This window comes from Strongylocentrotus purpuratus, unplaced genomic scaffold (assembly GCF_000002235.5).
Source record: "Strongylocentrotus purpuratus isolate Spur 01 unplaced genomic scaffold, Spur_5.0 spur5_scaffold_6, whole genome shotgun sequence".
NCBI lineage: Eukaryota > Metazoa > Echinodermata > Echinoidea > Camarodonta > Strongylocentrotidae > Strongylocentrotus > Strongylocentrotus purpuratus.
In genome coordinates, this window is record NW_022145612.1 from 6575276 (window position 1) to 6590085 (window position 14810).

General features: G+C 37.7%; 1 protein-coding gene across 4 annotated transcripts in view; it reads left to right on the plus strand.

Moving 5' to 3' along the window:
- The first annotated feature begins 7266 nt into the window (after positions 1 to 7266).
- Positions 7267 to 14810, plus strand: part of LOC580494 (diacylglycerol kinase beta) — an 85099-nt gene continuing 77555 nt past the window's right edge. For all 4 annotated transcript variants that reach the window (XM_011666197.2, XM_011666199.2, XM_011666198.2 and 1 more), the window contains exon 1: positions 7267 to 9322. In XM_011666197.2, the coding sequence (XP_011664499.1) occupies positions 9070 to 9322 (253 nt within the window). In that variant the 5' untranslated portion in view covers positions 7267 to 9069. The remainder of the gene's footprint in view (positions 9323 to 14810) is intronic.

The window sequence follows — 14810 nt, forward strand, 5'->3', positions numbered from 1 at the left end:
CTGCTGGTGATTTGTTAGAGAGCCCTCTGCTTGGCTCATAAGATAAAGTTCAGGACTCTGTTTGTGGGGGAGCTATTTCGCCAAATCAATCACACTTATAAACACTATTTTTAAATTTGCTAAGTATTGCAAGTTTTGAATATACTGTTGGTATGTACAAGGATAGCAAGATAATATTCATTTGAAATATGCAGTGATACCATCAGCTCTTATCAAATTTGAGCTAAGATTTCTTCTGTACATTCAGAGTGTAATAACATTTAATACACTAAATACACTAAATGAAGACCGAGGTTAAATGTAGTTTAATGCCTGCAATATAAGAGAAAAAATGAACAGATAATTCTGAATTTGATAAAGGTAGAGATCAGAATTAAGGTAGGATAGAAGTTCATAAGAAGAAGAGTTTGATAATAGAGAAAGAGAGAAAGAGGGAGAGAGAGAGAGAGAAAGAGAGAAAGAGAAAGAAAGAGAGAGGGAGAAAAAGGAAAAAAGGAAAAAGAGGTAGAGATAGAGAAAGAGAGAGGGAGACAAAGACTGATATAGAGAGAAAGAGACAGAGACTAGAAGTGACATTAACTGAGACACGTGAACAACATAACAAAAGGAAGTGCAATGAAATCAATATGATTATGATGAGATGTATAAAGCAGATCAATATCCTCCTCTGTAGTCATATTTCTTTTGGAAGGGAATGTGTTGATGCATCTCCCCCATACATTCTTGCCGACATTCAAATGAGGATTAACGGTAAACGCAGCCATTCTGTCGCAAATTAATGAAACGCTGTTGATATTACAGCTAAATTGTGCGGAGAGCGGATCTGCGTGGAAGTGCATATCAGGGAGATAATGCTTGTAAGACCGCACTAATTTGTGAGCAAGGAAAGGAGGCTCATAGCGCACTCTGCAATTTTTATTGCGTTACCCTCCCACGTAATCCAAGAGCTTTTAACAAAAAGTGGTGGGCAGTGGGGCTCGAGTCAGGGGGGGGGGGGATGGTCGATATTAAGCATCGGTAATGATGGAATAATTCAGAAGGATCATCTTTTGTCGTGGTCCCTCGTTGGTTCTGTCTTGAAAGCGGGGGACGGGATTGATTCATCAAGTGGTTAATGAAAAGTGACATGGAATAAAGAGAGACTGCTTTGAGAGCTAGAGCAGAACGTGTTGCTTCATCTCCCAAACCTCACAGTTTCGCTCCAGAAAGTTGTCTGGCGACTGTGGTTTATGTAGGTGGGGAGCGTGGATGTATGTACTCATACGTGAGATGTTTAGATGCATGTTCACTTTTATGCTTGATGCGTAACAAAACAAAATGTACCTCACGACCGCTTCTATTTTTATTGACCTGTTAATGGAAATGTCATATTTATAGAACATAGATCTCATATGAGATTGAAGTGTTAATACATGCAGGCTTAGTCTTAACCAAGTTAAAAAATACTACAGGTAGATCTCAACCGTCTCATGAAAAAAAACATTGTACAATTCCAAGGTGATAATCACTGGAAAAAAAATGAACGCTTTAATTTCAGTCAAAACAGTTTATTTTTGTGCATAAATTTTTCTATATATTTTCTGTGAAGTATATTTATATATATATATATATAATAATATGCATTGCTTCTTGAAAGTATTTCTGTATTTGATATGTTTAGCTTTATACAGTAACTTATAAACCTTGCAAATTATTTGTTTACTTTTGTTCTAATGTTCCATTTCTTCCTCTTTTTCATTTCTTTTCATACGATGATGCCTTCCCATCATGACTGCTTCATCTTGCTTCAATCTACTTCTCATTACTTCACATTTGTGATCGTTAGGTAAGTATTGTCTTAACTATAAAATCCTTTAAAAACACAATATATGTGGAATAAAAAAACAATGAAAATGTCATGTTTGTGTGTGAATTTTTAAACGCTCATCATGTCTACCTTTAAATGTAAATATTTATTTGAACCATTTTGTCTGTTGAGAACCAGGAGGGCGTTAAGTCATGTCCTGTGATACAGAGCTAACACCCTTCTGGCTCTCAACAGACAGTATATCATATTTTGCGGATGTGCTCTGAATGTGATTGCAGGTCACTAAGTGACTGATAAGCTAGGGATGTGATGAATGTGCATGATAGCGGCATTATTCAATGAGATGATGTGAGATATTGAGGATTATAACAGGCAACACCCCCTAAGATTGTAAGATAACATTTCTCCTTATATAGGACCAGAAAGACATTTTCTCTAAAAAGCCTTGTCTATCATACACAAGTACATGTAGCAAGATAATACCAAACATCACCAAACATGGACAATTAAACGAATCACACTCATGCTTGAAATGTTTCTACATGTAGCTATACATCTTTGGCGGTTTGGCGTAGTTGCCGAGCAAACTTCACTGAAAGATCGAGGTCAGGCCACGGTGGGGCATGTTTGGTTGCAAGTGTAAATGGCCCTTATTATATGAGATTTTTTCATTTTTTTTTAGGATCCAATTGTTGCTTTCATTTGTCAGATTTCTTCTCCGACAAAAAATTCTCATGTTGACATTTCAATATGCGCTGCCTCCATTCCTGCATGTACTCTGAGCTAGAAGAATAATATTGTTTAGCATTTTCTCTCCTTCCCTGTGATTATTCCTGGAAAGCGTAAGCCCTGGTCGAAGAAAGTTCACCATCCTCGTATTATTGCCTACAAGCCTGCCATCGAGTGACATCATCAATTTGTTTTTCTCCCTCTTCTTGTATTACAATAGAAGGTTTCACACCATCTCTAGATATATATATTAAAGTTAATCGTACTGTCACTATTAAATAGAATAATCTTTATATGGGATTACCTCATTATTTTGATGATATTGAAAGGTAAAATTACGAGGGTGTTATGAATCATGCTTTTAATCATCATTTGGTGGTGGCAAATTATTAATACGAGTAAGGTTTTACAAAAGCTTTGTGACTGACTGACTTCTTTTTGTCTTTGGTAATAACATACGGATCCAGAAGATTCTCATCTGCAGCTTCGCATCTCTGGAACTCTCTCCCCACTACCTTTCAATCTCAACTGAAAACCTACCTGTTTAAAAACGCTTTCTAATGTCATTTAAACTGTATTATTGTATTCATCAAAATTTAATTACATTACTGTACTTTTCTATAATTTGCCTTCATTTCTCTGTAATTGATGTTTATAATGATTGATTATTATTAATCTTTTCCTTATTTTGATATTTCTTTAGTTCATGAATTAGTAGTTAATATGTGTAATTTTGTTGTATTAATATTGTAAAGCGCATTGTTGTATCGAAGATGAAATGCGCTATAGAAGTCTAGGTTATTATTATTATTATAACATACATAAAACGAGCTGTAAAGGTACATGAACATTTGTCTACATCAATAACCTACTTCTTGTAATGGCCAAAATTAAACTGATTGAATCTTTGCGCAGCACAAAACATACAACCATTCAGTACAAGGGTCTGAAAATCAGACTATTACTAAAACAATTGCAATCACTAAAGTTGATTCAACAACTAATGCTCGACCGGGCAATTTTTTGTGTTAATGAGCTCTAATTGAAATGTATGATCCATTTATATCAAACCTTCCATTTCACCCTCTCCACATAGTGAGCTATTAAGGTTCTCTCACATTATCAGGATAGCTGGCTAGGCCTTGTGTGAAGCGATTATGATTTGTCTGAAATTATAAACCGCAGACTCTCGCAGCATAAACAGCCTGATTGTCATGCTCAAATCTTCTTCCTTTCTGAAACCTGAGATGTCGTGGTGCACTCGGCTTACCATTATGTTTTTCATCTACAAGAGAATCTAGGTTTTTCATGATAAATTCATTAATTCAGGGTAAGAATTCTCAAGTTTTTGCCCTGTAGTAAGATTTTTTTCTGTCATTCTTTTCTCTCTCTCACACTTTATCTCACTCTCTCCTTCTTCTCTACCTCTTCCTAGCTCTCCCTGTGTAGCACTCACAATACCTCTTTCTCTCCCCTCTCTCTCTCTCTCTCTCTCTCTCTCTCTCTCTCTCTCTCTCTTTCTCTCTTCCCTCCCCTTCCCCTTCTCCCTCTTTGTCTAAATTCTCTGCCTCTCTTTTCCTATTATATGAGATTTAAGGTTGACTATTAACGCAGTGATCAATTGTTCATTAGTAGAATTTCATTTTAGAAGGATATTAGCCCCCTAAATGGAAATCTTCACATAGAAACAAACCAAATGTAAAGCCTTAACCATTACCCCTCCCCCCCCCTCTCACCCTCTCGGGCACGCACCCACCCACCCACACACACCCACACACACCTTGCATGGAAACAAACAAAAATGGCTGTTCATACATTGAGCACTTTGGTGAAATGTAGGGCTAATTTTGGAACCTGATCAGAATCTCACTTTTTGGAATGTTTGTAGGTTTAACTTCCTCATATGCATACAAAATGAGGCTCCAGTAAAAAAAGCTAACAACCTTTTTTTATATCATTATTTCTCTGTCTGTATCCCATTCACTCCGTTGGACCGACAATAGACTAAGGGGGGAAATATCAATACTGCAAATGGCTTTTGTCAGTTAGGATTCGGGTTAGAGTCAGTTTGGTGATGTCACTGCTCTATACATGAATCATCATTGTGGAATTGAATTGTATAAAAAGCATTATGCATTATTGCAAATAAACAAACATACAATCATAGATTTAAAAGGTTGCAAATCCCCTCATCTGAATCAGGAATACTTAGCCTAGAAATCAAATTGGCAAACTCAGTCAGATGTGTAGATGGATAAACCTTTGAATGGGGACAATGCTTACCGGTAACCACTATTTATGGTGAAGTTACTGGTCCAAAACAGTTTTGATGAGTTCTTTCCAAAAGTTTTTTTCTTTTCTTTCCCCTCTCTTGTTTTTTATTAAGGCAAAGTTAGATGAATAGAGTCAAGAATGTGCATGAGATAGTTAACTCATTGTTGCTGTGAGGTCATAACTTTGAATTTAGTGAGGCATTATGCCGACTGGTGGAACAACAAGTATTGGGGTGCGTTTAGTTTAAAACATGGTTGCGTTCAAGCAATTTCAAGCGATTTTTTGTCGGTCGTAAAAATAAACGTGTTTCAAAACGCAAACATGAAATGAGATTCTGCAGAATCAATGTCGCTAAAAATCACTTGAACGCAACTGAAATCTCAATCATGATTCTATGACGTCATTATCGTGGCCTGCTTCCGTTCAAAACAGCAGCCGACAGTCGACCGTAAACAAATTTAAAAAGCGCCGAAGTTGACCTATACCTAGGTCAAACTGCGCAGTGTGATGCGCAGTGGCTGGGCTTAAAATGAGCGAGAATCAGCATTGAGGGAAAATCGCTTAAACGATCTGTAACTGTGTTTTGTAATGGCATTTTGATTTGTGATTCTAGCTTTAAAAAAATCTCTTGAACGCACCCTTGGAATTTTGCCTTCTCAATTAAATCCATTTATTTTTAAGTATGTCATGGACTATTACCCATACCCTAGGAGAAAAAAGGGTTGCATATTTAACTAATATGTGTGATCTCGGCCTGTGATGAAATCTAAATGCCTGAAACATTGTTTGCAAGGCTGAAGGAGGAACCATATTGAGCTTGAAATTAATTTCTACAGAAACCTGTCTTGAAGCCAAACACAGACATATATATGCTTAGCTTACTTTCATCGCTGAGATACTGTCTGATCTATTTCTCTTCCTCTGTCTACCATTGGTTTAAAGTTCTATCGAGGTCATATCGGTTCTGACATTCAAACTAAGGATATATACTAGGATTGCTATTACGTACAGGAAGTAGGCTGAACACTCCCCGCACCTATACCACTACCTCTACTCTTTTGTGGAGCCACCCCTACGTATAATATTTCAGGCTTTTAATGGCAGGGATTTGCCATTATGACCTGATAAGAACCCAGCTTTTAATAACCATCGCCCATTTCTGGTTGTCCTAATCAATGTGTCATTCATCAGGAAGTGCTATGCTTGAGTACCTCTTTTGATAAGAACATGAATGCTAGGATCGGTGTTGCCACTGGTAGCAGATGTGTGACTTTGCCTCGCTGGGCTTTCTCCATCTCAGCTGTAGTGGCGTGTCAGTTTTCAGGATTGTATCGATTTTGTTTTTGAGCAAACGTGAAAAGCGATCTACCCTCATATATCCTGCGTCAAGGATATTAGTACCGGGCACACACAGGTATACACGTGTGTAACGTGTCGTACCAGGGAAGTGATCGAAGAAGAAACTCGTCTAACTTCCACATCGAGCAAGTGGGTATTATATAGTGACAACTCGCGAGTCTCTCTCTCTCTCTCTCTCTCTCTCTCTCTCTCTCTCTCTCAGAGTCTGAGCAAATTTGCAGGACAGAAGGGCCCTGGCATTGGATGTGCGGTGCTCGCTTGCTCACATGTAGTGGGCAGCATTCAACAGTTTGTGTGTTTAGGCCAAGAGAGACCATGCTCATATTATCACATTAGCAACATGCGATAACACTGGGCAAACACACTCGGTGGGAGGATTCATACCTTGTTAAGACGAAACATTTCTCTTCAGGGAGGTTTGAGGAAGACTCTGGATCCATCATTCTGTCTTCTACATCTCCTCCCTCTTATCTCCCCCTTCTCTCTCTCTCTCTCTCTCTCTCTCTCCCTCTCTCGGGCTCACCTTCCCGTTTGCGACTATCTCCCATCTTGAGATTGCACGTTACCTGGAATCATACAGGCTACTGGCTTTTAAAGCGGGCTCTTTATATTTAGTGCATGATACACTTACTAATGCTCAACTGTACCGCAAGTGCTCTGAAACTCAATCTTTGTGGTCACGTCATTAGCTGTCCTTGCCAAGCGCATATATACAGCTTCTACTTCTATGATGGATTTTAAAGTCTATGTGTGCAATTGCTTCAGTGGATGAAATCAAGCTGAGAAACTTTTTTTGTGCAATTGGAAAGCTCATTCTAACCAGGATTTTTTTAAACATCAATATTAGCATTCCTCTTATTCCTTCAACTTTCAAGTTGTTGTCTCTGGTAAATTTTGTTCAACCTTTAAGTTTGGAGCCCGTCATTTTGAACTTTTAACCTTGTATTTGGTTGATTTACATTGCCTCTTATTTTGGCATATTCATTAGAACAATTGGTTAACGTTAGAGAGTGTGAAACCTCCAACTAGAAAAAGAAACTCCTACTCTCTTTCTCTCTTTCTCTCTCTCTCTCTCTCTCACTCTCTCTCTCCTACATAGTTTGTGATTTTCTGAGTTACTGTGTGGGCTGATGTTTACGGTCTCTCTCTCTCTTCCAAATAGTTTGTGATTTGTGTGGGCTGATGTTTAGGGTGCATTAACATCGCAACAGTTGTCTGCTACCTTTGACATATGTCTCATATTGCTTATTTTTCATAACTTAAAAGTCAAATTGGATTGGAGGGAGTGGTTATAGCAAAAGTCTCCCTCACTCTCTCTGGAGAGCTCAGCCAGGGGCATCAAAGCTTTGCAGGTTCTATTTACTACTTCTTCTTTAACCTTGTATCAAGCTAGCAGCCAGAAATGTGCAGCTCTTTTATTCCTTCCTTGGAACAATTTCTTCTTCCAATTTCTATTTATTCAACAAAGGGAAAGTATTAGGATCCAATTGAACCAGAACATTGAAGGACAGCATCACAAAAACAATTCTGAAGGACTTTAAAACCAGACTGAATTCGACGAAAAAGGAAGGATTTATGTGAAATCAACGGAAGAGCTTTCCAAATTCACTTCCTAGACAAACAATAGCTTGAATATTATTAGACACCTTTCTGTGGCTTTGCTTGGTCGTTAGTCAGGGCAAACGCAGGCTACCTGCAGTATATACAAACAGTGCTGTTCATTCCGATGCATGCCAGCCAGCTAGCCAGCCAGCCAGCCAGCTAGCCACTCAACGATCTGGTGTGTTTGAGTGTGTCGCTGCTACACACATCTCTGTCACTGCTAGCCTGACCACCTCAGTAGAAACATCTCAGCGAAGGAGAAGAGAGGAGAAGATCAAGAAAAACCTGGGAAAAAAAGTGATGAAGGCTCCCACATTTGTTGATCAAGTACATAACAGCTGCTTACTGGAGAGCTACAAGTTATTTGTAATTTTGAATGGAATAGTGCATCAGAGCAGAGCAGTTGATCATCTTGTTGTTTAGTGAATAAATAGCAGGAAATATTACCTTCAATACAGGCTCTTACCTTAAAACAAATTTGAAAAGATAAGAGAGCAGGATAGAGCTGGAAAGGGGATCCTTTTACAGTGTATGTAAGCACTTCAACTTGCGTTTATTTTAATAGCGGTGGATGTTTTTTTTCCATTCTCATTTGCGAAGCACCATCTGCAGTTCAGAGGGAATAATTCTGCAATCTTGTAAATTACAACGCTGCTGCCCAGGAAGGATGGCAATCTAACGACTCGCAATAAGTGGATTCCCTAATATCGCAGGTGCATCCCCTCTCTCCGTCTCTCTCCCCTTCCCCACCCCCGCTATCGTCCCCCGTAGACTGACCAACAAAATCTTCTCATTTTGCTTGTTGTGCGTGGTTAGAGACAGTTAACAGCGCTCATGAATCGCACATGCCTGCCATACATCAACAAGCCAACCAACTTAGGCCGCACTTCAAATCTCTCTGCTTGTGTTTGGAGAATCCTCAAAAATGGCGATGTGAGGTAGCACGCCAATTTCTGTGAAAAAACAACCACTATTCCGTCTTCCATTCTGTGGTGTGAATATATTTTCCCCTCTGTACTTCACTTTTTGCATAGCCTTTATTTTTTTTAAACTCCTTTATTTTTGTTTAGATGAGGGTTCATCACTGGATTGCCAAAAGACGAGCAGATGTTTTATATATTCTCAGTGGAATTTTGTTTTAAGAAGAAAAAAAATTCAGAATTTCATGCTCTCAATCTCACCAACAAGCTACACTGCCAGCACATTTCTTTATCATTACTCATTCGAACACACTCTCCGTCATAATTTGACATTTATCGTGAGCATTCCATCTTGCTGTGAAAAACCCTACTGCCAAGATGCCTGCTTGTAAGGGAACATGGCCTTTCTCTCAGTCCTATGCCTCCCTCGGCCAAACGGACCAAAAGAGACAGAACTCCAAGAAAGAGCGACCGAGCTGGAAGTACCGTCTCTTTCGCAACTCCAAACGAGGCCGGCAGAAAAAGGAAAAGGATAATAGGATTTCGAAACCCCTTTTTGTGCCTTGTACCTCGGCCCTTGTGATGGCGCTGCAGGGCCAAGCTCAGGATGTAGTGGATATCGTCATGGTAGGTCAGTATAAGTCGCAATTTTATACACTTCTTTTCAAAATATTCCTAACTTGTTTTCGGTGAAGAACAGTTACGAGGAAGGGCTACTGAAAATACCAAAGGATATTTTATGGCTTTGGTATATTACCATCCGCTAAACAGGAAGTGCAGGCGTGTAAAGTTGTATTTGGTTTATAGGGTTTGTGTTATGTCCTAATGTTATGCCTGCAAAATGAACAGAGCAATATAATAACGTTCTCGTTGCAAATGATAAGAGTAGGTATCATATAATGGGGAAATATCCCAATTGACTGTCATATTAGGGACTCGCTTTATATAATAACCCTTTTAATGATTCATTCTCTAATCGTGATTAGCTGTTAATTGTGTGATGTCATATTGAGAGAAATGGCGATCATAGCTTCATTGGGTGGTGCATACAATTCCATTCCGTGATAACATGTTACTGCATGAAAATTGCAGGGCTGTTAATTGTCAGGTATACTTATATGTATACATACAGCCATGATAAGCCTGTTTGCCAAATTAAAGTACATATTTACCCAAGCATTTTTCTTGGATATGTTTATGTTTGTTTTTTCCATTGTCAGCTATTCCTTGGGGGGAGGGGGGGGGGGGTAATTCTTGTATCCCCAACTCCTTAAAAAAAGAAGTGTAGTACTGAAAGACTGACAAAAATATTTCCTCCCCATTTTCACTTGAAAATGCTAAACGAGGAAGTGCCCCCTACTGCCTCCCCCTCTTGCATCGCTAATGATGTTTGATGTCAACATGAGCAAAGAATTAATCACACATAAAGAATATTGCCTCCATTGAAACTAAAACTCTGCCTGTATTTATAGCCAGAGGATCAAAATAATGTGTACCTTCTTGTATTTTTAATGAGCCATTATATCCTCGCTTTCAATATGATGTGTTTTCATGTCATGTGAGCTTGCTCTAGCTTCTGTCAAAATTTCAGTGTAAATCATTGATATAAAACTCAGCCTCATTTATCACAGATTGCAAGTCACATGGCTATTTTTCTTTCCCTATTTTTTTCATTGAAAAAATGAACTATCTACATAAACATCATTCTCTAATTATGACTCATTAAGTTCTAAATTCCTTTAAGCAAATATTTGGTTCCATTAATCTATAGGTACATGCCTATCCTCCTTATCTGGAAAATGTTCATGTAATTTCTCATTGGAGTGGTTCAATTACGTATTGAGACTGTAGGCCTACGTGCAATTTTGGTGTGTATACAGAGCTTCAGGATAAATTCCCACAAATGAGCCCCAAAACCAATTGCAGAATTTTCTCAAACATGTATTTTATGCCGGTTTTGGACTGATTTTGTAGCTGGTTTTGCAAACCCGTTTATGTGTTTACATATGTTCACATAACCATTAATGAGTGAGGGGGAGGGGCAAACAAAACCTATCGACTTTAGAAAAAAACCTTTTTGCAAGGTACTAGTGGCAGTTTTTTGTTAAATATTCCAAACTTCTGTATGGATGTAAATGATACTGTTGAAAGATTAGAAACTCAGTATCTGAAAAAGTCACTTCAAATTGTATGAATGATTGGATGAGTGTGAAAAAGCTGAAAGACTAAAAGTAAAGAGAACATTGTTTTAGAAATCTCATTCCTGATCCATCATGTAAATCCCCTTTGTCCCGAGTGTATATCGTTATCCCTTTCAATTACCCTATGAATTATTTACTACATAGGCTCAAGCGAAACCAACCTGATTGCTAAAAGCATGCCATCATACCATGAAAATCGTCGCTGAATTCCATTGATATTCAGAAAATTGGTAGTTTGGTGAAGCAGGGGGAAATACCCATTTAGCATATTTCATCATAATCACTCCGATAGTTTATGAATGATTTGGAACGAGGACAGGTTAATGTATATAGCGAGTGATCAGTCTGAATCAGTGGCCAGATTATCTCAGATTTAGTGGCTTTCCATGCATTAAATACTGTGGTCTGACTCAGAGAATGCTGGAAAGTGGGTAGAATGAAGTCAATTGCATGTCATTGACATTCAAGTTAGGCAATTTAGTGTATTATCCTACCAGCAAAAATAGGCTATGTCCGGATATGTTGTGGATATATAGTGCTATATTGTTTGTATGTGTGTGGTTATACTACTGCTGCTGCTGCTACTACTACTACTATTACTTCTACTGCTACTACTACTGCTACTTCTACTACTACTACTACTACTGCTACTACTACTACTCCTACTACTGCTGCTATTACTCCTACTACTGCTGCTACTGCTACTTCTACTACTTTTACTACTTTTACTACTTTTAATCTACTACTAGTAGTAGCAGTAGTAGTAGTAGTAGTACTACTACTACTACTACTACTACTACTACTACTACTACTGCTGCTACTGCTACTGCTGCTACTACTACTACTACTAGTAGTAGTAGTAGTAGTAGTACTAGTACTACTACTGCTGCTACTGCTACTGCTACTACTTCTACTACTTCTACTACTTCTACTACTTCTACAACTTCTACAACTACTATTACAACTACTTCTACTACTGTACCTCTATAGGCTTCCCACATTAAGAATACTGAGTATACATGTATTTGACAGATATCTGGAGTAGCATGCATAATTGCATATTACTGGGTTCCTGGTTTCCTTTCATAACGAGTAGCGGTCAAAGAGGAGTGACTGCATGGTGTCAGAGATGTAGCCGGAAGTGACCTAATTCTGAAAGGAAGTCATAACCAAAATGTGGGTTAATGTAGCAAACATTTCAGTTTTGATAGAAAATTAACCTATATGTTGGGGTGACATCACAAAGTATCTATGAAAAAAAAAACAAGCTGTATTTAAACTTATTTTGTCCTTTATTAAATTATGTCATCTTGTCGGAATAGATATGACGTATCGTAGCTTCTGTCAATCTATTTCAAGCAAAACTTCATTATTCAAAGTAATAATCGAGTCATCGCTTTCATATCCGTATTGAACAGATTTTAAAGTCTCTCTTGCTCCCTGCTTGTTCTTTCTAATCCTTTTCCAAATTGCTTATTCTATCATTCTTCACCTTCCCCTTACCTTCCTAAACTTGATCATTCAACGTAAAAGATAAGTTTTTAGTCTTTTCTTTTGCCTTCTCCCCTTATATTTTTTGTCTATCTCTCATCTTATTTCTTTCTTTTGTCTTTCCTCATTGCTAAATCCTCTCTTTATCATATTTCTCCTACTCTACCTTTAAACAACACTGTATCATTCAATGTATGACTCAAGGGGAAACTCTAAGTCATCTTTGTTTGCCATTCTCTTGTCTACTTTTCTTTTTTTCTTATGCAATTTTCTCTTTATCAATCTCTTCTCTTTTGCCCACACTCCCTCCATCCAATCTCTCCCTTGTCTACATCATTATTGAATCTCTCTCTCTCTCTCTCTCTCTCTCTCTCTCTCTCTCTCTCAGCCTTGTCCTTTCAAGACCAATGCTGGCACCTTAATGTTGTTGAAGCGTGTCACATCTAATCCCCCGAAGCCGTATGTCCCGCTTCTGCATTTTCCTTCACTGGAATTCGCAGTTTACACGGGACCCCTGACCTTCTTGGTCTTGACACCGATCAATTTAAGCATCACTCCCGGGTAAACAATGCCCATGGATGCCGGGGAATATATCGTGCCAAACAACCTTGATTCAACAGCACAAATGGAAGTAGAACATTGTTAATAGACGTAGTGGAAACTAAACAAATTTAATAAAGGATGTTATGTCTTTGTTCATTAAAGCTATTTCATTTCTTTTGTTGAAATAAAAGCTTACAAATGATACCTTGACAATCAAATAAAGTGGAGGGATAACAAAAGTATTAATATTTATTCCCTGAAACAATAGCAAAGCAAATTGGATGTACAAAGTAAATAATTGAAATTAAGTTAAAAATGATATGACTCTTACTCACAATAAGCATCATCTGCATCATATATTTTTGCTTAATCACTCACATAAACCCGTATTCTTCATCAAATGTGTTTATAATAAGGAGCATTGGCATTAACTGAACAAGAACAGATTTGTCAGATCTAAATGTACCAAGACAAGCATACAAGATGCAGCCAGACTCGTACCATTTGGATAATGGTGATATCACTGGTAAATCATTTTGAAAACTTAAACAGCATGCATTGATGTGAAAATTGTGTGCAAATCATGTAAAGAACGATACCGGGGTCACTCTGAACCGAGCTGTAATGTTTTGCTGCATTTTAAATGTCATATTATGTATATTTAATCTCTTATCGCACCTGCTGAATGCATCCTGGTTGTGTTATGGGAATAAACAGTTTTTTTATTTTTAATGACTGCGTAGGCAGCTTAATTGCAATTGTAGTTGTACTTTAGTTCCTTTCTTTCCTGTTTCTTATTTTTCTGGTCTTTTTTCCTGAAGACGCTATTATCAGGGAACTGTCTTGTTTAGTCTTATATTCAATCATGATATTATTGTCTGTTCAGAGTTAGGAGGGTGTTAACATAGGGTTAATGTTGTTTTTGCTCCAAACAGACAATACTTTTTTTGTCATTTCCTATCGCAGAACAAGCTGCATGCTCCCGGAAGTTCAAATGTTCTGTTTCATCTAGTTTTATTTTTGGATTTATGTGGTTTAATTGGGGAAGATCATATCTTGTACTCAAAGCCTGAAGGAAATGAAGTTGTATTATTTAATGTACCATCAAAATAATTATGCCCTTGTGGCTTTCAACAGATGATATGGAATAAAGAACAACCATGTACCTTTTTTACATTATATTTCATTTTAATGATGAAAAATTCTTACACTACATTATTGTTCTTGAATTCTATTTGTAAGTAAGGAGAATGTAGTTCTACCCTTTAAAGATACTATGTCCCTTTTGCAGCCAACATCAAATTCTGTAGAACTTTGCAGGAATTATGAATATGTTATGTATGTCCTATCTGTGAAATTTAAACTTGAGCAGTGTCCTAATATTCAAATTATGCAAGGAAACCCGTTTACTTGCTAGACTTCACTGTCAGACACTATTGAGTGACTGACTGGCTTTTTTCATCTTTGGTAATAACATACATAGAATGAGCTGCAGAGGGTACATGAGCATTTGTCTACATCAATAACCCACTTCTTGTAATGGCCAAAATTAAACTGATTGAATCTTTGCGCAGCATAAAACGTACAACCATTTGGTACAATGGTCTGAAAAATCAGACTATTACTTACCGGCTCTATAGCTCTTAAGTCGACTCGATAACTAATAGTCGTTATTTCCTCCTTTAAGACATTTTCAAGCCCCCCCTTTATTTTTAGGGAAGTTCTAAATTAGTATTGTCTTTCAAATGCCGTTGGAATTTAACCTTTTCATTTTTTTGGCCTGAAAATGGGACGTAGTACCTTTAAGTTATAATAAATATTGCAGCTATTGTGTGGGCATTTGAATAGGCTTCTGTTTTTATTTGTATCACATGAAACGTCATA